Consider the following 24,931-nt stretch of genomic DNA (forward strand, 5'->3'; position numbering starts at 1 on the left):
TTGACACCAAGAAATTATTCTCCTTCTCCTTGGGAGTTTTTGGGAGTCAATGTGGGTTCTGGAGGTGTATGAGGGTCTAGCAGGCCCTGTCATATGTGGGTAGGAGGTACTTGACTGAGCCAAAAAGGTGGTGTTTGAGAAGTTTGGGCCATCACAGTATTCAGGATGGATTCTGTACTCTCATGTCAAGGTGTTCATTGGCTTCCCAGATGTTTCTGGCACATTACATTTTGAAGGAGGCTTTGTTGTATGTTTTCTCTAGCCTTCTGGAAATCTCTTGCTGTAAGAGTGCTGGCACTACATATGTGGAAATAATACATCCATCACCTAAGCCTTCCTACTGGAAATGTTGGCCTGGGTGGCAATGCCATGGGAGTACTTTGTGAAGGCAACATTGATGGTACCTTTTCTGCATTTTGAATAATATGCCGTAAATAAATCATGTCTCCAAAGCACATCAGTGATTGTGATCACTGCTGCTAATCAGACCATGAGCTGAATGCCAAGTTTGAGGTCTTGATCTTCAGATACTCTTTTTTTCTTAAATGGCCAAAGATGTTTTTTGGTTCACTGAAAGTATGAATTAATTCATACTAATAGTGATAATAGAGAGATGGCTTCAAATGTACAGAAATTTATTCATATTTTACCTAATTTTACCCAATGTTCACCTTTATTTTCAGTATCGGTTGCGTAGGAACAGGTTGGATGAGAGCCTTTGTCTTACAAATCTTTGGCATGAGCCCTGTGTACACCAGTGTCGTTCGCATACTAAGTTTTATGACTAAATCAGGAATGACCTTGGTTCTGGGGTAGAACAACAAAGGTTGAACAATTCATCCTGTAGTCTAACTCAACTCCATTGGAGAGCTTTGAAATAGTCAAGAGCAACAAAGCAGAAAGGAGGATTAATACAAAGGTTAGAGTAGTAACACATTTTGTTTGACATCAATGAGATTGGGTCTGTGTTTAATATGCGGACGCGCACATCCTAGTGTCATGGGCCGAGTTTGGATGTCAGGTTTCTGACAGCAGCCATACTTGAGATGGATTCTCACAATTCTTCTCTGTTGACTGAATAGAGAAAATCTATGCTTAGTTTCTAATGTTTTGCCCTGAATTTTTGGTGGATTTGTTCATGGAATAAAAATCATGGAATCTTTTCTGCGACTCAGGCTACTGGCAGAATAAAGGAAGACTCCCAGTGGCAGTCTTACAGAGACCTTCTTGTAATTGTCACAATTTGATTTATCTCCTTTCTTGAAGATAGTTGCATTGAATTTCAAATTTCTTGGGAATGATTAATGGTGTCAAATAATTTCTACTTTTCCTTTCTGATCTTGATGAATAGCATAAATTTGTCGTTAAAATGCTGTTCATAGAAAACTGCATAACTGCAATGGAACAGTTTTTGTAACTTCACTAGGAAGTGGAATCGGTGACCCGAAGCTTCTCAAGGACAGCAATCGCAACGTAAAAGCAAAACAATTTGAATAGGAAATACCCTCTAATGAACAAAGCATGGGATAATAGTGTAGCAAGACCCTTTAACCACCAGCAAGGGAATTTCCTCTCATTGTAACCTCTGATAAAAATGACTGTAAATTCTTCCTAGGGGGTAGTCCTTTGCCATATGTTAGACTATACAAATATTATGACATTTTCACAATGAGGCGTTAAAAATCACAGAGATGCTGGGCAAAGCTGCCATAAATTCAAATCCATTAACATGACAGTGAGGGTGAATGGGAGCCAGCCGAAAATAGATGTCACTTTAAGATTAAGATTTCTTAATCACCCAAGCAACATTTTATTATCTATGCTAGATAAAATGTTTAATCAAATTCATACTGAATGTTTGGTTTCACAATTATGTGCTATTGTAGAACAAGAAATAGAGAAATGTTACAAAGAATCGGGGGGAAAATACATATAATACATTGAACATCAGATGGCTGTGATTATCTCATGGTTCATGAAGTATTTCTGTTTATACAAACCAATTGATTTTAGGTTGTATTTCAGAAGGAGTAAAAGGATTATTTATATTCTCCTGAAACATTGTAAATTCTACCAATTTAAAGAAGACAACTAGAGAGAAAAAGGATTTCAAAGGTAGTTCAAGATAGGGAAGGGCTCCATTGGGGAATGCATATGGAGCATACCTAATCTTAGTTGGTAAATCATTAATTGCAGTTCTGTAACTTGGAGAGAACACTCCCTATTGAGAGCATTGAATTGTGAAATCACTTTATTCCCTCCAGCATAATTATACTAATAGTCATTCTTATCTGCACAGCTTTGTAATGCACTAGAAATTATTTGGCATGTCACCTCATAACCCAATATCCCAACTGATGATCACATTGTCCATGTAATCTACAGAAAAATACATCCTTCTTGTAAAATGTAACCATAGATTTTAGAAATCTTGCATTATTGCATCTCACAATGCATGAGTATATTTAACTGATTGAATCATGTCACATGAAGTATAACTGATCAGGTTGCTCATTAACTAATATACAGGAGTTATTCATTTATTTCTGAAAATATGATTATATTAAATGTGGTATTCAGATTTCAGATTTATTGTCAGAGTACATACATGACATCACATACAACCCTGAGATTCCTTTTATCTGTGGGCACGTCAGAATTACCACTAATTGGTAGTGCAAAAAGTAAATTGCACACAGCATAAACATAAACAATCAAAAGAACTGTAAACGGATAACAAATGTAAACAAACTGTGCAATCCAGGAATAGCAAAGAAAATCAATAAAGTGCACAATTAAGAATCCCTGATTGAGTTTGTTGTTGAGGAGTCTGATGGGGAGGGGTAGCAGCTGTTCCTGACCTGGGTGGTACGAGTCTTGTGGCTCCTAGACCTCTTTCCTGATGGTGAGAACAGAGCATGTGCTGGGTGGTGTGGGTCCTTGATGATTGCTGCTGCCCTCTGACAGCAGCATTCCCTGTAGATGTACTCAATAGTGGGGAAGTTTTTTTTCCTATAATGTCCTGGGCTGTGCCCACTACTTTTTGGAGGGCTTTACGCTCAGGGTTATTGGTGTTTCCACACCAGATCCTCATGCAGCCAGTCAGCATACTTTCCACCACACATCTGTGGATATTTGCCAGGGTTTCTGATATCATACCAAACCTCCGCAAACTCCTGAGGAAGTAGAGGCATATACTTAGAGGATATATTAATCCTTTGATAACCAAATAAGCTAAAGTCCTTTGTTTCTAAAATTGAGAGGCTGATATTCCTTTAATATGCATTTAACCCATTGGTGCACACCATACTTTTGCAAAATAGTGGAACCATTTGTAAACTAAAATGCATTGAAATTTATCTTCTAATATTTTCAATTTAACAAAGGCAAACCATCTAATATTTCCCATATTATGAATCTCTTTATTACTGGTAACTCTCAATGGGAAAAAAAACCTTCATTGAATTGTAGCCTGTGAACATAAATTAGCTAGATCTGTATACACTTCATGTGAATCGTGATAAGATGTCGTAAACACCTGCAGCATGGACAGGCAATTCAGTCAAGCATCAACCATTCACAACCGTACATTAATCCTATATATTTTATTCTCCCCATTTTCATCAACTTACCAATGCAGTTGGGGCCTTTTCACCTACCAATCCACAAATCTTTGTTAAAGACTATTAAAGTTGTATCAGTGGAGACATTAATCTACATATTTTAAATAGGTTACCACTGATGTTAAAATAGTGTATTTGAAATAGCTGCAGTAAGTACAAATATAACACCAGTCAAACTTGCATAAACTGAGGTGGTTGCAGATGGCAATTCTTTAATTAGGGTTTGGTTAAAGATTGAGTACATTCAAAAGCAAAAAGTAAAAGAAAGGGGAGAAAAGTGAAATGATAAATATTTCATTTATCAAATATGCAAATATGTATCAAGTTTATCAAGTATGCAAATATTTCATTTTATTAGACATGTAGATCAATTTTCTGCATAAAATGTATTTGTATTTTTATTCTTTATTAATGAGTTGAAGTAATAAAATTTCATATCCAGAATTTTGCATTTTGGTATCAACCATAGGAATGCTTTCACTGGTGCCCTTTGAAGATTTTAACCATGAAATCTTAATGCAAAATTTGTACGTCCAAAACTCTTAAGTAACTGCAAATTGAAAGAAATGTAGAAAGGTTAGTCCTTCCCTTCCTCATCTTCCAGACCTGAACAAACCAGACTGCTGTTTACACATTTTATAATGATCACAAATATTAATATCCTTCAAGCAAAATAATAATGATACTGGACTGATGACTGGAACCCTGAGCAGGCGTTAGATTATGTAAATAATCGTGCTAAACGTTCCTTGGAGTTTTATTTAAACTGATCACCAAACATTTAGTTCCTACTGGAAGACATTTTTTTTTAAAAGAGCAACATTTACAAAAGCTGTGGTGAGCAGAATTCTACCTCTCCTTTTTATTGTCATTGAATGAAGTTCTCTCTGTCATTGTGCCTTGAAGAGTGAATCCAAGTGAAGTGATATCTACAAAGTGTTTATAACTGAAAAAATAGTATATCTTGAGAGGACTAGGAATTAATTATGATCTATTGTGTCCATTTTTGTTTTGAAGCTAAATGCTGAGCTTGAACAGTGTGAAAAGGAAAGTTCGCAACTTCAGGACTACGCCAACACTATTCTGCAGCAGATCGCAGACCACTGCCCTGACATCCTTGAACTGGTAGTCAATGCCTTAGAAGAATCCTCGTGAGTCCCTGTGATTGGACAACAGTGCTGAGCTAAGAAAAAATGTCGCTCTAGTTTTTTTAGAATTTGTATTTTTTTCTTAATTTTTCAATGGTCACATGACACTGACCGCACATATTGCAATGAACTGTTCTATGCAAATTTTGGTAATAGGTAAAGCATCAAGTTACAACTGCTTCTGTTGAACCCCTTAGATCCTAAAATAACCATAAACCCCCACACCAAACTGGAAGAAGGGTGTGAGTGCACAGAATTTCACAAATGGAATATATTGAAATTTCATAACTATTTTACAATCTTTTGACTTTCATGGAATTAATAATATCTTAGACACACAAACCAGAATGATTCCAATGGCACTTACATTGGCTATCTGGTACACAGTAGCCCTCTTGAAATTGGGTGGGTTCTTTTCCACACCCTATTGCATGACACAAGGTGGAATATTGACCATCGCTCCATAGTTTCCAATTTTAGTATAAATTGCTTTAAAAGCTGTAAATGTTCAAAAAAATGAAATATATGGTTAAACAAAAATACCTAACAGATTTCATCCCAAAGCAGGAATTGAGGGCTGCAAAATTGATCTGTAGTTTCATATTTCAAAGCAAAATGCAGGTCCTCAATTCTGTAGAACATTGGTTGGAACTGAGCATTCATCTTTTTGATGTGTCTGAGATAATTTCCCAATAAAAGCTATTGTTCTTTCTTACTCAAACACTTAAATACATTTCATTAAACATTTTCTAGGTTCTAAAGGGTTGAAGCAATGCACAAGCAAAATCTTAAAGACCTGTTACAGCTCTAGATGACATCAACACTGTTAATAGACATGTGTAAGAACAGAAATCCATGGCTCTAAATTTTCAAATAAACACTACAAGTTTTCTTTATTAATGAAATGGAACTTCCATTCTCTGCCACAGATGAGCAATGGAAATTGGCAGGTTATCAAGAACCTCTAAATTTTGGCTTTAGATATATAATGCAATAATACATTCATGATGAGGAAGAAAGACCACACATATGAAAATAATATGATTTGGAAGGGTAGTTGTAGGTGATATCTGCTGTTCATTACCAGAGTAACTTTAATGGGCTGCAAAGTAAGTCCATTTGTCACATGCAATCAATTGACCTTTGAAAATTCTCATACATAATTGGGAAGTCAATTGTTTAATTGGAATGTAGATAACAGAGTTTGTAGTGTGTGGCATAAAGATACTTGTAACTTCAGTCCTCAGAAAACATATAACTTAAAGCACAACACTGCCAAATCTGTACTTGTCAGTCCATCTATGGAATATTGTACTTGTAGTCAACATCCCCCTCACCAGCATTACATATTTGTCTCCAGTCAACACGTACTGATTTACTTGATGTCACTTTATTGCATGGTTTTAGTTGTGCCACAGAGTGCTGTACTTGAATACACTTTCAGTGCATTAAAATAGTGAGAAATTTGAATGATCATGGTCTTTTAAAGCTAGAGAAATGGAACAATGATGACCAAGAATCACCAATTCTTGATAACATTTCTTGAAGAGGGATGAGTAGCCAAGGAAAACTCATCCAAATAGTTGAACCCAACTCTTCTTGTTAGATTAGTGGTCTAAATCCTGTAAGACAACTTTTTAAGACATTTACATTTTTTTACAATGGCTATGGAGTTATTTTAGGTCATCTTAATCCAATGCCTTAAATATAAAATATTCAAGCCTTGGGGCTTCAGGTATTTACTTAATATTGATAGATGAACCTGAGGTTTGTGTCACCTGCTCTTATAACAATGTAGCAATTCATAATCAGTAACTCCTAATATTAAACTCTTCAAAGAAGCTGAATGGGTGAAGAGTTGATGATGAACATTGATTTCCAAAAGTGCATTTCATAAATTAATTGGAATTGTTAAGGGCAGAGAAAAGCTGTTAAAACAGGTAAAAGTCAAATAACTTTGAAACTATTCATTAGAGAGCTACAGATTCAAACCTTCAAAGTCAGTTATACAGCACTTGGCCATTGAATCAATGCTGTCCATCAAGCACCCATGAGGTAGAAACAGTTGGTTTCATCTGTATCAAAGCTGTAATTGAAAATAATGCATAATCACTTTTAATATTTCATTTGAAACCTCTGGAAAATAATTCTATGCAAATAAATCCTAGGCTTACACTCTGATACTTTGTGTTAATTGATAGAAATAAATTATAACAATACTATGAAGTAAAATGTGCCTTAAATAAGTCACAAACCTGTCTATGCTAGACTTGCATTAATAGTTAACTGCTAAAACTTCTTATTTTCATATCTGGCTCACTGATTAATATAAATTGAGAAAAAGGTTTTTTGTTAGACCCAACTCATCAAGGCCAAGCTACAGTAGGGTGTACAGAGACACTGGGCCATGGTGTGATGTAGAGGCACCATGGGCCATGCTGGGTGTACAGACACACTGGGGCATGCTGGTCATGTGGACACATTGGGCTGTGCTGGATGTACAGAAAAGCTGGGTGTATGGAAACTCTGGGCCATGGTAGAATATACTGATGTACTGGGCTATGCTGGGGGTGCAAATACATAGTGTGGTAGAATGTACAGGTACAATGGATCATGACAGGTTTTACACAGGGTGCCATTTCCTATCAAATGTCATAAAGTGGAATATTGTAATGGATGACATATTAGAAATGGCATGCAACAATTGGGAATTAAACAAAATAAAATCAAAATACATGAAACAGATGAATGAGTAACCATTTGTGGGTTACAAGGCAATAATTACATTGAGCTAGATATTGTAACATGAGAAAATCTCACATCGTTTCTAAAGATCAACAGATTGCATTTCTCCTAAATTAATTGCCCCAACAATTTGGGTGATAATTTTGTTAATGATTAATGAGAGTTTATTGTCATATACACAAGTACAATGTACAGAGGCTCCAAAATGCTTACTTTCTGCGAAGTAGGCATGGAAGAAAAACAATGATATCCATTAAATTTACACAATTTGCAAAAACAAAAAAAAAAGAGATTTAATATAAAAAGGATGGATAGATAAATATTCAGAGTTGCAGTTAGGCCAAAAAAAAAATTGTGGTTCATAATGCAAACATTTTTTTGGTAGTTCCAGACTTGTATAGGGTTTAAGTTAGGGTAGCACATGAAGGTTTAAGAGCCAGATTGCTGACGGGTTTAAACTGTTCTTGAACCTAGAAGTGCTGAACTTCAGATTTCTATGCCTTCTGCCTAAAGGTAGCTGTGACAATATGTTGTGGCCAGGGTGTTAGGGATCCTTCATGATGTTGGCTGCCTTCATGAGGCAGTATCTTACATAGATCTTTTCAATGGATAGGATGACAGTGGCAATGATGGATTTGGCTAGCTCTACCACTTGCTGCAGCTCTCTGCATTCCTGGGAACTTGATTGTTTGGAGTATTGAGGAAGCCTAAAAACTATTAATAATGCTTATTTAGGAACGAAAATAATGCATCATTTGGCTGGTGATGCAGATAAATCAGGTTTAGGAATGATTAGATTGCAGGGAAACAAATAAATAGTATGCCATTGAACAAATGTATTCAACTCCTTAGATCTAACAATGTACTAAGCTATACATAGTAAAAGGTTGGAATGGTTGTTCATGTTGCACTTGATTGCCTCAAGGTTATGTACACCATCATCCTCTGGAGCTCTGAAGAATAATTAGCCAAGATTTCCACTTCTGTTTGCAATCCAATGATTCCTGATGGAAAATATAACCACATTATATTAGTTTGGACTGGGATTCTCCTTATTCTAAGTTTGTGGTGTTAGCTATGCTGAAGTAGAGGTGTTGAGGAAATGTTAAGCACTTCCCAAGATGAACAATATAAAAAATTCTCTTGAGGCAAAATTTCAAAGTAATAATATTATGATCCAGGGAAAAGAACAGGAACTGTTGCCTCAATATAAGCCGTCAAATCCAGCAAAAAGAGGAAATTGTATAGTATTATTCAACAATCATATCATAACTTTTTAATTAAAGCACATTTCCCCAAGGAAAATATTTGCAAAAGAAAATATTCCCAATAACAAAAAAAAACACTAATTGAAGGGTTTCAAGCACTCTTGTTTTTTTTTAATAGCTGATGGAAATAATCAACATTCCTCCAGCCTCAATCCTACATTTGCATTCACCGCACACAAACTACCTGCTGCACTCCCAAGTAACAATGTTGTCAAGGCATTAAATAACTATATCGCAAAGTAGCTAACATCCCAGCTGCATCTAAATCTGTTTTCAATGCCCCAACTGGATTATTGACAGAATTTCTTCTCAATATTTTGTTCTTTTGCATTTACTTCCTCACCAGAAAATTAATGAACAGAAAGCAAAAATGGCTGATGCACTCAATTTGTGCTGCTAGCCAAGGCAATTTTTAAAGTTCTGATGAAAAGGTTTCTTTGTTCACAGCAGCTGCCTAACCCACTGAGTATCTTCAGTATTTTCTACTTTTATTTCAGATTTCCAACATCGGCAGTATTTTATATTTCAATTTTATAATTATTTGTTGTTGCAATCCATCACAAATGTCTCATTTCGATGAAATGGAACATAGGGTTCACTCAAAGCGATCCCCCTATTTTTTCTCTCAACAGATTTTATTAACCCTTCTCCATTTGAGCTTTATGTAAAAGATACATCTTTCTGCTGTCATTTTTTCAGTTGTTAAAATGTCATTAAGATTTCATTTGGAATAATGTGTAATTTGCACTCGAATGCAATGCAAATTGTTGCATTTGGACTGTGTTTGATATGGCCAGTATCTAACGTTTGCTCCTCAAAAGATTCCTACAGCTATAGTGACTTTTCATTGCCGATTAGGTACAAATTAGTTCTGTATTTTGCTTTCTCGGTGAGAAGCTGAATTCCAGACTGTTTGAAGGCCCTGCCTCCAAGACCACACTGATGATCATTTAACAGCTTTTGCTTTCAACAGTCTTTCCTGATGTTAATATATTTTTCATTTAAAATAATAAATTTTAACTGATATAAATTAATTTAACACAATGATATTAAGTAAAATGATGGAAAAAAAATAAACCATTTACTTCCTCTTTCTTTTTCTATTGACTGCAGTAATCTCATTCAGAGGAATGGGTTCCTACTAGATACAAATTGATAGACTAAATGTGAAATGCACTCAGCTCCGCAATCTGAGCTTCACCCTGGGGCTCAGAATTAAGTCCCATGCCAGAGCAGAAGATCAAATGTACCTGTACCAACATAACAGGGACCTCCCTATGGCCAAGCATTTTAATTCCACACCCCATTCCATACTGACCTGTTGTTCCATGGCATCATGCACTGCCAAACTGAGCCGAGCTGTAAATTGGAGAAACAACACCAAATATTCCATTTGAGAACTCTCCAACCAGATATTAACATCGACTTCTTCAGTTTTTGTTAGTCTCTCTCGCTCTCTCACACACACACCTTCCCCTTTCCTCTTTACCAGTTCTCCCCCCCCCCCCCCCACTCTGACACCGCTAAAAAAATCAGTGCAGCCCACTGACTCACCATCTGGCATGTATTGTGGCGCCTTTTTTATGTGCTTGCTCCCCCTAACTTTAGAATCTGGCTATGCCCCTATTCTTTCCATTCAGAGAACTACCCACTTCCCCATCACCTCAGCTTTTGCCTCTTCTGCTATATCCACTGATGACTGCAGTGAATAATTATGAATTATGTATTTAGAAAAAAATGCACAAGATGGTTCTCAAAAAAACAACAGTAAAATGAGGCAATTTGCAGACCAGATTTTAGATGAACAATATTTGCGTGTGGTGTCTGGTCTAGAAAAATACTGTTGGCCTGTCCTTCTTTCCCTTCTACTTCCTTCCTCTCCTCCACTCCCCACCTTTTTATTCAAGTGCTTGTCTGCTTTATTCTTGTTCCTTAATGAAGGGCTCAGGCCCAAAACATTGGTTACCATTTACTTCCTATAAATGCTGAGTTTTTGTGTATTGCACATTTAGAATTTTGCATTGTTCCACTGGTTTGTAATTCTAAATTTAAACATACCCAATTCATATCCCAATGTAACAAACATGTTGGATAAGGGCAAAGACTATACTTTGCTAAAGAACACCCTTTACCAGTCAGAGTCTGCTGCCCCTTTAACATTACAGTGCCCCCAAGTTGGGACCAGTTTTTCCATGGGCTCTGTCACTGTTCAGACCTATCTACACAGCTGAATTCCTAAGGTTAACTGCTTCAGGGAATGATCAAAACATGATTTACTACTTTCACTTTTAAGGTGTGATATTATCCCATGAATTCCCTGAGTAATTATGTTATTTCTGTCTATTAATATCAGCTTTAGTTAGCAATTTTTACTCATCTCTTGCTTCTACCAATGCACCAATTAAAATAAGCATAGCCAGTACGTAATCACTTTGTGAAACTCCTTTAATACAACTGCAAAATAATCATTACAGGAAAAAAAAGCCAATAGACAAATGGAGATATAGTGTGAAAGAAATGTGGAGAGTTGAATTAATTTATTATCCCTTTACACACATGAACTCCCATTAGGTGACACTGCTAATTTTATGTGGTCATGAGATCGAGTTTCTAGGACTAGAAGTAGAAGAAAAAGAACATCAAGTTTACAAAGTACGTTTTAAATTATTATGTTCCCTCTGACAGTTGGTCTCACCTCAACCCAGCAATGAGAAATGGCTATATAGCAGAGGTAATCTTGGGAGATTATTCTTTGAGATCCCTTCCCTGCTTGTTCTATGTTTCTCCAATTGATGTTTGAGCCATTATATTTATTTTACTGCTATTCAGTAGTTAGTTGGAACACACATTTGCACACTAACCTTGTCTTTGTTGGAATAAGAGTTGATTCAACCCACATGATTAGAAAATAGTTATATCAAATTATAGAATTCAAATTATAGGATTCAATAAAGGCCAAAGTCAAGCTTAAAACTTCCCCCATAATTGTGCATTCCTATTTACCTTTCAATTGATATTCCTTTCTTCAGCTATCATATGACCGCAACCATTTCAAATCAGTATATTTTTCATATTCCTCATCCTTCTGGTAGAAGGGTTCCATTTGCCAGATTTCCAGAATTGTTGGCTACATACAATTCTTTCTGCTTAATTGGATAGTTGAGGTTTTGTTGACACAGGCAAGTGGCCTCTGCTCTCTGTCTATACTCACCACTCATCGAAATGTTTGACTCCATTCACAATTCCTCAGAAAATGAGGCAGTCCACTCCTGCAAGACCCAAGTCACCTATCCTTTACATTCTATAGTATTGCAGAACTCAAATCCCCCATCATCAATATCCAGGGGAGTTACCATTGTCCAGAAATGCAACTAAACCAGTCACAAATGCTGAACATTGCTAGAACTTGTCCAAATATTCTTCAAGTCAAGAGAGAGGAACCTAAACACTGGGTGGTCCAAAACGAGCACAACCCTCCAAATTCCTCTGGAGTCCTTTCACACCAAGAACCCTGTCTTTACCATCGGTCAGTGCTGCTAGAGTTTAAAAACTGGCAAAAATACTTTTTTAAAATGGTATAAATTACAAGTTACAATTCACTCCAAATCAACTAAATGCATTTGAAATCAGTTTTCTATAATTAAAATCATTAAAGAAACCACAAATAATTGTCCTCCATTTATTCCCTGCAGTTTCATTGAAATCAGTAAATTCTTGGATCCTGTTCCTGGGAAATTTCAGTGAGTACCATGCTGCTGCTTGATTCCATGTGGACTCCTGTGGTGCAGCAACAGTCAGGAAGTTGCCAGAGCTTTGGCCAATGGGCTGAGGCTTCCATGTTTATGTGGGAGTCCTGAAACTAAAATGACAGCAGTTCCACATAGAACTGCCAGCAGTTACCAGCAAAACAACAATATTTCAAGCCCTAACTTGCAAAAAAAAACACAAGTTTATTGATGTATGTCCTACTTAAAGCTATTCCCTAATAATTCATTTGTAATGCCAAGTTCATAGGTGTTAAGAGGAGTTTTATGTGTTTTTTTTGTAGCAGGCCCATTGTGAAAGATTACTTGCTCACTTCAGGGAGTCAGTATGAGTGCATGGAATGCCATCAATTTAAAATTGGCACATAGAGCTCAAGTGAAATATTTTTTGGCAAAGATTTGTTAGAGCCACTATATGCTTCAAGAATGGCTGAATGTAAGTCCAAGTGGCCATTGTATGATTTAATCTCAACTCTTGATCATCAATTTAGTTCTCTGGGTTGCTTGTCCAGTTGCCTAACAGCTGTGCTATTGTACAAAGTTATCAAACCAGGTTTTGAACTGAAGTCTTCATTACATTTAGATTTTAACAGTCAATGGGAGGGGGTGGGGGGCCAGGGAATCTCCTAGGTCTTCTGGAATCCCCAGGTTATTCCAGAATTTAGATTGGTCCTCATCGCAATTGGATGTACATTCATCCAGCTGTTAACTTTGCATTTTAATAAATGACCTTCCACATGCAGCTTTTCATTTACAGTTTAATTTCCAATAGTTTGTGCACATTATCTTTACAAAGGGTTTCATCAGTCCCATACTTTTATAGAATAATTAACTTAAATAGATATTACATGTTTAAGTAGTCGTCATGTTCCTATACAGTCAAGAGTGCATCTGTAACAACAGTAATTATACAGCGTGGGATTTTTCTAGACCAGACACCACACGCAAATATTGTTCATCTAAAATCTGCCCTGCAAATTGCCTCATTTTACTTTTGTTTTTTTGAGAACCATCTTGTGCATTTTTTTCTAAATACATCACCATAATTATTCACTGCAGGAATCTAAGATTGCATAGAGAAGAAAGAATTTATTGAACGAGTCAGGGCACTGTGAACTCCACCTCTCAATCTCAAGCTTTGTTTCCTATCTTTGTCAACATATATGGGCAAAGACAGACCCATAATGATGCATAATGATCCAAGTGGTTAGGGCACAGTAATCTCTGCACTTCAGACACTGATTGTAGTCTCTACCACTGACATATTTGGACAAAATAAAATCAAGATGAGACATATAAAGTGATCATTCTTTAATGTTGCTGTGGAATTTCTTTATTGGTGACCACAAAAATGGTTAAGATACCCATAAAAGCTCTGCCTGAACAAACATAATGCAGTTTGCAATTGCATGTACAGAACATTAATAAATGTCTACCATTAAAATTACCATACTCTTCCTTGCATTTGATAGTCTTTCTAAATCATTTACAGGTGATCAAATAATATATCAAATATTCAACTGTAAATTTAAAACATCTTTAATCCACTCTCTCTTTTAACAAAGTAAATGTTTAGTCAATAAACAGCTCGGTGTTTTATTTTGTGAACTGTTCAAACAAATGTAGTACTGATTTCAATATTGGGTCTCATATAAATATTAAGGTAGAGTTATAGTTAAGGACCAAATTTTAATATGAATGTGCATCAAATTTTAAACTGAAGCAAAATAATTATGTATAATCACAAACCTAAATCCTTCTGTGTAATCCAGATGCATAATGGAATGTAATACTTTTCTCCTTCCATTTAGAAAACATTTATTCATATAATAAAGAGAGCTTGTTCATTTATTAGTTGATAATGAATTTAACACCAAAAAAATCAAGCATTTTGGTGGAAGTCATTTAACAAGTATAGTTTCATTAGTTTATATCCATTTTGATTAAATTATGTTGTAATATTTTAAAATATAAATATTTGCCTGTAAATAAATTGTTGGAAAGAGATACAATTGCCAGAAACTTGACAAGTTTATAATTTTGGTCTGGAAAGTAAGTGAATCCTCAGTTTCCAGTGCAACATTTTTAACATAGAGATTGCAAAAACTCAAATTTACATCCCTATATCTTACACTTAAAAATCCTAAATTTTTATACCAGATCAATCAATTCTGCAAATTGAACTTGTGAAAACTAGTGAATTAGTTTTTTTGACTAATAAGTGAAAAATAGAGAGAAAGAAATTATGGATTCTTTTGTTTATTTTGGAGATGTCAACATTTTGAAAAAACACTAAACTTCCTCACTTATTTCTGTTTTATAGATTTTTCCTCTCCCATCATACACAGTGTCCAAAGTACATGTAGGACAAAGTGTACATTTTAAATCCAGGTGCATTTTCTGCAAGGTAACTCATTATAAGGAAGATTCCATTAAAATTAATAGAATTTGTAGTCTTGTTAATATAAATCTTTCACTTGATGCTTCATTATGATATAAAACATTGTTCTAATCATCTATATTCACACCATTTGTGCCTCAGAGGTTTTAATTTTGTTTCTATTCTGTTTCTTGATGAACATTTGTTTCTCTTTTGATATTTTTACATTATACTTCCCTTGATGTGGCAATTGTTTTTAAATTAAAATAGCGAAACTTGGATTGACATTGTGTCTTTCAAATCTGAAGTTGTTCACCACAGTACTCATATTACAAATTGCTTTTGAAGGCAGCAAGTCATTTGTTCACAGCAGGACACCAGTGGAGAAAGCAGGTTGTGTGGTCGAAGTAAATCATGAAAATCTGTAGACACTGTAACACAAAATGCTAGAGAAACTCAGTTGGTCAAACAGTGTCCTTTATACAGCAAAGGTAAAAATACAGAACCAATGTTTTGGGCTTGATCCCTTCATCAAGATATGGAAGAATGTTGGCAGGCATCCGAACAAAAGGGTGAGGGGTGGCAAAAGCAGGAGAAACTGCTTTGAAAATGTTTTTACATGTACGGAGTATCTCTTGCAATGGCTTCAATTACATTTGATGTGCTATCCTTCCACCCCTATGGCATTTCACCTTGGCAACATCATTCCAAATCACATTAATAAACTTCAAAAATACTTTGACAACACCTTTCCAAAGCACATCATCACACCTCCTCTCTTGATCTCTCCACTGCCTCTGCATTGTCAAGATGTTTGTCTGAAATCAATTACATGAGCAGAATCCTTCTCCAGTTAAAAATTCATAAACTCAAAACTGTTATGTTTGGTCAGCCGCAAACTCTGCCTGAGTACTGACCACTTGTCCTTTTGCTGGCTCTCAGATTCACCCTTACTGTTCACAACCTTGCCTTCCTCTTTGAATCTGCACTGCATTCATGCAGCATAATCTAATAAATACTGACAGTAAGCCATAGACAGACACTACAAGAATATAGCTAAATCCTTTATAATAGATAGGTTTTAAAGAGCATTTAGAGAAGCTAAGGGAACCTGAGAAGCTTTGGGAGAGACCTCCAGATCATAAGGCCTAGACAGCTAAAAATGGAACCTTTGGCTATGCACTAAGCCACTAGAATTCAGAGACCATGGTTATAGGGCTGGGAAAGATTACAGGCAAGTGAGGCTGATTTGAAGCATTGATGGCTTATTTATGTCAGCAAATTCCCCTCTGGTGTAACCCATGTTGATATTAGGGTACCATTGGCAACAGGAAGCTTAAAATAACAAGATGCGTGTAATTGTTTTAAAGCTGCTGATCATTTTTCACATAATCAGAATCAGATTTATTGTCATGAACGTGTCACGTTAGTTCCTTTCCCCTCATAAAATGATCTGTTAATATTTAGTAGCAAATTTATTTTCTTGCTTAGAATGTAGTCCACCAGAGGCCATTATTCTTGGCAGATTTTTGTTCCTAATCTTGCCACATAAGTTACGTTACTGTCTGAAAGAATACTGCCAACAGAGGCTTAGCATATTACCACTGAGGGCACCAAGAGAAAACATCTAATGTTAGCCAAATAATGCAGGAAGGAAGGTCTTAAGTTCAACTCTGAGTCAGTATTAAGGTAGCCAGGAAGGCATTAAGGCATCTTAATTAACAGTGATATCCCTACATCAATGTTCCCACTGCTGACTGTTCTCCAGTGAACCCTGCTGGAAATTGCACTTCTGGGAAGTTAAGTGAGTACACGTCAAATGGCCTACATGGTCAACTAATCTGCTCAATTCATATTGTAAAATGGGCGCAGTACAAAGGGCTGCAGCCCCTGAGAAAGTAAGTCACAGCAAGATTCAGTGCCTTCGGCATAAGAATAAACAGCAATGTGTAATAGGGCTGCATGCTCCAAAATAAAGGTCTTTTTTGCATTTTAACTCAACATTGTTTCTATAAAGTATTTCTAAGAATTACTATTTATTTCACTTGGTTATGAAGTGAGGAAATGCTTTACTTAGTGTTTGAGCTGAGAACTAATTCACAGAGAGTATTGAGAATATAGAACACTGGCTCTGAAATGGCTGCTGCAGAGATCCTTGCTCCATTAAATGGCAGATCTGGTTTGTATGTGAAGGAGAGAAGAGTAAGATATGAGAGAGAATAATGGCAACATCTTGTTTGGAGTATGAACATTGGCAGAGACCATTTGGGACTGAATAGTTTTTATTAATCATGTGTTGAATGTTGCTAGAAGAGAACATAATGAAAGATATTATAAAAGCATGTTCTAAGATTTTTTTAATCACCTATTTGTATACATTCATCTTCTCTCTGCAATCAGTCTTTCCTGACTTCTGTTTCCACAATATTGTTGGATTGAGGGAACAAATAATAGTACCATCCAGCAACTTACACAGAAAATGAAACTTTGTTTAGCCTACCAATCTTGAACAACGCAAAAATGTTAACATAGAAAGAATTGTGGGGGTCCAGTGTAATTATTGTACCACCCTAATAACATCCATTAGCATGAGGTTATGTGACAAGATACAAGGTTAACATTCAATTAAGTTTTACACGTCAGGTAAATCCTAATCTTAAATTATAAATCCAACTTTTTGTGTATTTCTTGCTTATATCAAAACTACAAAGCCTTAATAAAATGAAAAGCAAACAAAAGCTGAAACGACTTTAAATGATGTTAGATTAATTAATGTTACAGTCAAATGGTTTACCATCCCAAAAACAAATTAATTGAATCGACTCTTTTGGCCTCACAGCATGCAGCTGAATTGTTCTTTAAACAGATAATGGAATAGAATTCTTATTAATAAATGCACTTGTACAACGTCACAATGTGGTGCAGAACTAAACCATGTACAGAAACAACATTACATTTAAGACTAGTACAGCTTCATTTTATTAATAAAATAAACTTTTTAAAAAAAAACTGCTCAATATTTCCTACTGAACAAAATTGTTTTGATGGTTATCTTTTTAAAACTTGTTTAATGTTTCTAGTGTCAAAATAATGTAAACAGTCAATTTTAATGTGTGTTGAAAGAATAGTGTAATCTTATATGTGTTAACGTGTTCAATTTTATCTCCTTTTGGCCTGTTCATTGTCTGTGTATTAGAAACCATTTTGTTTTCAAGTAAGGTGTTTGTTAAATGGTCTTTGGTGCGTTACATAAAAATCTTGAATGCTTAACAGATTAACTTCTTTGACATTCACATTGACAAAAATTGTACTGCCTTCCTTTGCCTTTATGAAAAGGGGTTTCTCTTTGATTCTTTGGCTGCAAACTATTGCTGAAGTATAACCTTCCTCTTTTTCAATCTGCTCACGTAGAATAGTTAGCTTGCTTTGTGCTTTTTTTTGTTCTTCCCATTACTTAGCATAAATGAATGTCATTGCCAGGATTGAAAAGCAAAAATTCTTGCTTTTATACTGTGTTGAAATGTTAATGTCAATGTTTTATAAACAAATAATTCATCATCTTGTATTGGAAATGAACCAATTGGTAACTGATCTGGGATGTGTTCCATGCATGGAGAAATAGGAAAAGCAATCCCATCTCATTAGACCTAATTAAATGATCTAAACTGACAACAAAGTCATCTTAATCCCTAAATAATTGATTTTAAGTATATTCCATAGTAAAATTTTATCCTCATTATTCTAAGTGTCTTGTTGATTGTATCAAAAAAATGTTTCCTATCCAGATTCTTTATAATGTTCAATTCATAAGTTTGTTGATTCGACTGTCCATTTGAAGATTTCCATTTTTGGACTTTAATGTAAAGGCTTTATTCAGACCTTCTCTGAGAGACACTAAACGTTGGAGCTTCCTGATGTTACCTTGGGGATAAATTTTAAACATTAATGGACAAATTGAGTCAACTTGACATGTCTGTCCTTGGCAAGGGTGAGGCCAAACATAAACTTGAGGAGCAACACATTATATTCCACCTCAGACACTTTAGCCTAATGGTGTGAGCATCATTTTTGACATTTTTTTTTTGCTTCTACCTGTTTCCAGTGTTTCCATCTTTACCTAGTTCCTACTTTATTCTGTAGCATCCCTGCTCCCCAGTGATCTCTCTACCTGTCTCTCCACCTCTCCCACCCTATTCCCTATCAATTCTTCAAATACATTATATCACCCCTTTTTACATTAGTTTCAATAAATGATTTCAGCCCAAAGCATATACTGACCATTTCTACCTATGGATACTGCCTGACTGACTAAGTTCCTCTAGCAGCTCCTTGTTTGCTTAAGATTCCAGCATACGGAGTTTTTGTGTTCCACAATTTGAAATGGATCATAATATGAAAAGAAATCCAAATTTGCTGCCTCCTGAGTCATCTGTTATGTTCCTCATGTTTCTTATATGAAGCTTGCAATTCCCAACCACACTTGCCCACTTATCATGGAGGCAGAATAAAGAGAGAGAAAATTCTAGCATCCATGAGGTAGATTATTTTGTGAAAATGTATGCTCGCACTTAAATTGTTTATTTCTGTTCAGTTACTGATGTAAAAATAGCAGTGGGATACTCAATCGTGTTGTTATTTTTCAATGACTTATCACAACCTCTAAATTGATGTCTTGGATTTATCAATCCACGTAGACTTAATGTTTGGGAGCCTCACACTGTGGCATACAAAGATGAGAGTCAGCAAGAAGGAGAGGCTCAGTCGGAAGGGCACTTAGTCTATAGCTAATCACAGCTATTTTATCATAACACAAGGATTGTGGTCATGTACCTGAAGGGACACTATATTCATGTATTACAACAACTTGCGGAAGGGGTGTTTTGCGTGCAGTATAAACATCACAATGTAGTATGACTTTTGGTTACATCCAGCTAAAGTGCAGTTTTGGAAATTCTCACACTAAAGATGTTTTCTGTGTTTCATGAGATTAATTGTAAATACTTAGTACAAAGAATTGATTGGACTATTTCCATACTATCTGAAGGAGATAAAAAAAACATTTTACAAAGCAAATCAATGAACCTTCCATTATTTCTCTCATTCACATGCCAACCATGTCATATGCCACGGATGTATGTAATTCTCCTGCCCATGGTGCCTGCAGGTTATCCTTGTGATGTTGCTCGAGTGGTGTAGGATAACTTGCATCCTGTACCAAGAGATCACAGACTTGGATGACCTTGTGTACTAATCTTATCGATTTAGTTAATATATTTAGGACAATCCATTCAAATCTTAGTGTATTCAGAACTTCCTTGGATTCACTTTGACATTTCACCTTTGTGGTTGCATTTTTAATCTCTTTCCAAACAGATCAATTTCTAAATGCTCATTGCTTAGTCAAAAGATAACAACTCCTAAATCTGACACATTCATGTTCAATTCTAGGTCTCCAGAGTCTCAATACATCTTTTCTCTGTCTTAGTATAAATAAAAATTAAATAGAACTGATCATCTGTGCTTGGATTCTTGCTCACATCTTTTCTCATGAGACCTACAGGGGTTTACTGCTGGAGTGGAATGCCACATTTTGCCAAATGCTAAAATGCGCTCTCAATGTGTGAGCTTGGAGCAAAGGTGTTGATGAAAAAGCAACAGTAGTTTTTGGAGATACACTTTGGATTAGGGATATCCCCTGGGCACTGAATGCGATCATAAAAATGCACAATTGACATATTTGCTACTGAAAAATAACTTAAACCAAAATGACAACAATTTTTGAGATAGCTCTACTGTAACAAAAACAAGTTCTTTTGGTTTCATTACACAGCATTAACTTTTATTACAAATTTGAAAATGTATTTGTTCTGTTTGCACAATTTTTCACTTGACTCCTTTGGGCTGATGTGTATAAATGTGTCAACTTGACGTCAGCAAGGCAGAGTCGCTCTCTTCAGTGAAGTGAAGCAAAGTGAAAAATAAGATGTCTCCATTTGTATTTACTTATGTACATTCAATTAAATTTAAGTTATAGTTTGCTTTCCATTTAAGAAATAATAGCAAATTAATCTCCTCCTCCTTGCCTCGATTCAGATATTTAGCTTGTGAGATATCAGACTTTATTTGACCATTGTGGGTGTTTAAACTTTTGCGCAGACACTACATATATTTACTTGCTGTTAAAGTCATTTACTTGGGCTTTAATTAAATGTATTTAACCAAAATTTGTGTTTGTGTGTTTCATTGACATTACAGTTGTATTGATTCAAATGAGCAATGGTTCACCATAGAGTAAGTGAAATGACAATTGTGATAAGTGTAGATGTGCTTCCCTTCATGGCTGTGTCTAACTGCTGCTTGGCTGGAAAACAAAAACCAGTCAATGACCATTTCTTACATAAGTCTAATCACCTTTCTACACACTCAACAACATTACTGTTGAATTTCTCCACTATTGATATCATGAGGTTCGATACTGACATTAAATGGAAACTTAAACTCTAGAAACTTAACTGGATTAGCCACTAACGTAGAGGTTAGAGGCTAAAAAGGTAAATCACAAAATTCTGTAGACCTGGTGGTTGAAGTAAAAACACACAATGCTGGAGAAGCTCGGCAGGTCAAACAATGACCTTTATGTAGCAAAGGTAAAGATACTGTGATGATTTATATCATTTTTTATATTGTGTGTAGATATGTTTTTGGAGGAGATAGATGGTGGGGTTTAGTTCCTTTGCAAAAACTTTGAAGAATGCCTATAGAGACTTCACAAGTAGGTGTTAATTGGACATACTGTGGAGTAATGGATTATTGTTTTGAAAGCAACAGATGGACAGACTCAGAAGTTTGGGTCCGGGGCTGCAATCTGTCTGGATGCAGTTTGCTGTTCTAAGAAGGTCATGTGGTTTTTCAAGCAGAGAGAGAGGGGAGACCTCCTACACCTTCCACTTTCCTTCACCACTGGCACACCATAGCTGGAGTGCTGAGTATACTTTGACAACAACATAGCAAACTTACTTTGACATCATTTTCCAAACTTACAAGCATTAGAGCTGAGAAGAACACTGACAGATCATGTATGGGAAAATTTAAGTTCCATTCCAAGTCACATACCATAGCTCTGACCTTACATCGTAGCAATGGGAAAGGATTGTATCTTCATCACATGGACCGCGGCAATTCCAGAAGGTGCTATACTGTGACTTACGAAGATGATTAAGGATGAACAATAAATGGTGGTCAAAAGCTTCAGGTGCTTGGTGTTGGTAGAAAAGTTTGGAGACATTACATCTATTACAGAAAGCTTTAAAATGTGGGGAATCAGAAAGGTGGTTTTAATGAAATGGATCAAAGGACTGCAGGTGGATAGGAAGAACGAGTTTACACAAGAAGATATGCAAGAAGAAATATAATTTGTTAATGCCATGTGTGGAGAGGGCATGTTGACAAAGGTTTTAAATGTGTTCTATAGTGCCACATCAGTTGTACCCACGGGTTGGGGGCGGTGGGGGAGGGGACATGGTGCAGAACTGGATAAAAATATCAGTTACGATTTGGATGGTTTGGCACAGAGGCTCTTTGCCTTTTTTTCCGTTCACAAACTACCTCACTAATCACAGAGCGCCTATGGCATCCTAAGAAAAGCTGTTGAGAACCACTGGTTAGAGACTATTGGGAACTGGAACAGCAAAAAAGCCAAAGGGAAAGTCGAAATGAAAGCTTGGCTCAGACCTGAAGGTAGGGGAGGAAACATCGAACAAATGTTGGAAAAGGACAGGAACCAGGCTTCAAAACTCAGCCATGGGCAGAATAAAATGCTGAGGCTGTGTACCATCTGGTTCCGGCTAATGAGAAGCTCAATGGCTGGAACAGAATTTTTGATTCACTCAAGGTTTTTTTAAATGTTCTATTAACATTTCATAAATCTTTATTAATAATCCCTCGATTATTAACAATATTACTATAATTCATCTGACCAATTACAAAGATTTACATTCCCTTGACTTCTCATTTCAAGAACATGACGGAAATAGCTGGGTGTCCCAATGTCCTGTAATGAAGTTTCATCCGTTAGGGCCAAAGGCTCAGTAAAGGTCTCGCTGTTCTAATAACAAAGGCAATCCCGCTTTGAGCGTTCAGTGAAATTAATGCTGGCTCTTGAAAATTAATAATTATCACTAATTATTTCGAGATACCAAGAACTCGACCATTTAAAACATCATTTCAATCTTTTGTTGTGCAATTGCTCTCTGGATGAATTTAAACATCAGTCAGGTGGGAAACTGATCCCCCAGTCACTTAACAATATACTCAAGCACGTCGTTCAGTGACTTTGAGAACATATCATTGAAGAGGCGATTATTCTGGTACCTCCGGGTGGAATCAGTAAGAAGGCGCACACTTGGACGTGCGAACTATTCCGAATCCACATTCTCAAAATTGGCACCTTTCTAGATCAGTGTCTAACTTAAAATAAAAAGTTTTGAATCTCACTGAAATATTATGTATGTTTGCACTTTATTTTTGATTGTATACCTTATTTTGAATGATAAATCTACAAAAAGATTGTCACTGAGCTATTTTGATTCGTGGTCAGATAAATTCCCTGAGCTGTTATTGCCAGTGCTTACGGGGTATTCTCGTTACCACGTTAAAGCTGATCGATATGACAAGGCTTTTGTGGGGGAGGGGGGGGGGGGAATGAAAATGTACATCGTTTCACTGGTGAGGCGATTTCGTTCGCCCTTCTTGCTCCGTGACTGTATGATTGGGGTGGGGTGGGTGCGTGGGGGGAGCGGAACGTAGCTCGCAGTGACTAACTGCGAACTGATGCCCGAATGCTCTGCAAGGGCCCGTGCGGAAAGTCTAAGTGCTATTGTTTTAGGTGATTTTTAAAATAAAAGTTCCGATGGAAAGTTATTCTCGAGAATGAAGCGGTTAATATTTAGAAATTGAACCAGTTCAAGTCCACCCTAAACAAACCTCTACTGTTTGATTACAGGAATCAGTTTGCACCAAATTGGATGTGTTTTCTGAATTGATGCGACTTGCCAGCCCGCGAGTAACAAAATCATAAAATAATGCGAATGTACAGGAGTGAGACTTTGAAAAGAGTAACAGGGCCATCGATCTGGTCACCTCCACACAAACCGAGCACTCTGGGCAGGGACCGGCCACCCTCCCTCCGTTCGAGCCCGTCGGGAAGTTAGCGAGAGTCAACCGAGCAAGAGCCCGGGTTGCAAACAATGAGATCCGTTCATGGTTGGTATCGGGATTCGGGAATCTCTTCCCCACTCACAGCTGCTTTGAAGTTAATGAGCCTTCAGACAACAGAACTTTACACGCGGAAACAGAAGAAAAAAAAATCAGGGGCCGTCTGAAGTCCAAGTGTATCTGCCTTTACATTTTCTCCCACTCTATCTGTGTCATCTGGTTCATATAAGACAGCGCCATCCTTAGGACGTGGAGTCGTGCCGATCCTCATCCCGAGGGATTCTTCAGCAGGGAGAAGGAAGGGGCCCAGAATAATTCCACTGGAGCCCCAGGATAAACAATCAGAGGGAGGGTGGCGACCAAATAAGATGCACCAATAATCCAGAGAGAGCCTCATCTTTGTGGCCATGGATGCCTTTGTTTCTTGGCTCGTGTCTCGAGGTCGAAGATGACTTGTTTCCACTGGAGTTTCGGAAGAGTCCTATGAAGTTATGGGAACAATATTCCACCTCACTTTGGCTTTGATTTATCCTCACACGCGTGTTAACTTGGGTCGACTTATTTGGACACAAATCGTGAAAGGATATACTGCATGTTTGCAGATGACATCTGTGAGAACAGAAGAAACCCTTGCTCATGCTTGATCTCTGAAGCCCTTTTGCAGCTTTTACTTCAGCAGTAATAACGCAGACCTTGGGCATCTTTTTGTTTCCTGAAACTTGATCTAAATATTCAGGTTCCATCCTTCTGAATGACTACAGCGCCGTATTTCACAGCATTGAATCGCTCT

At 36.6% G+C, this 24,931-nt stretch overlaps 2 protein-coding genes across 21 annotated transcripts in view; one reads left to right on the forward strand and one right to left on the reverse strand.

Annotated features, from left to right (window-relative positions):
• Positions 1-6,290, forward strand: part of LOC138745950 (ELKS/Rab6-interacting/CAST family member 1-like) — a 539,260-nt gene extending 532,970 nt beyond the window's left edge. For all 4 annotated transcript variants that reach the window (XM_069903518.1, XM_069903519.1, XM_069903525.1 and 1 more), the window contains one exon: positions 4,641-6,290. In XM_069903518.1, coding sequence (XP_069759619.1) covers positions 4,641-4,778 — 138 coding nt within the window. In that variant the 3' untranslated portion in view covers positions 4,779-6,290. The remainder of the gene's footprint in view (positions 1-4,640) is intronic.
• The window catches only part of LOC138745954 (F-box/LRR-repeat protein 14), an 86,961-nt gene continuing 64,594 nt past the window's right edge, over positions 2,565-24,931 (reverse strand). For 6 of the 17 annotated variants that reach the window (XR_011346615.1, XR_011346616.1, XM_069903551.1 and 3 more), the window contains 3 exons: positions 6,764-6,857; positions 5,139-5,269; positions 3,400-4,173 (listed from right to left, as the gene is read on the reverse strand). The gene's annotated coding sequence lies outside the window, so the exon portion shown is untranslated. Of the gene's footprint in view, positions 3,177-3,399; positions 4,174-5,138; positions 5,270-6,763; positions 6,858-8,392; positions 8,521-10,114; positions 10,144-13,214; positions 15,375-24,931 lie in introns of those variants that run through there. The other 11 variants (XM_069903552.1, XM_069903547.1, XM_069903549.1 and 8 more) reach the window with 9 other exon arrangements.

The sequence above is a fragment of the Narcine bancroftii genome, chromosome 11, assembly GCF_036971445.1.
Source record: "Narcine bancroftii isolate sNarBan1 chromosome 11, sNarBan1.hap1, whole genome shotgun sequence".
NCBI lineage: Eukaryota > Metazoa > Chordata > Chondrichthyes > Torpediniformes > Narcinidae > Narcine > Narcine bancroftii.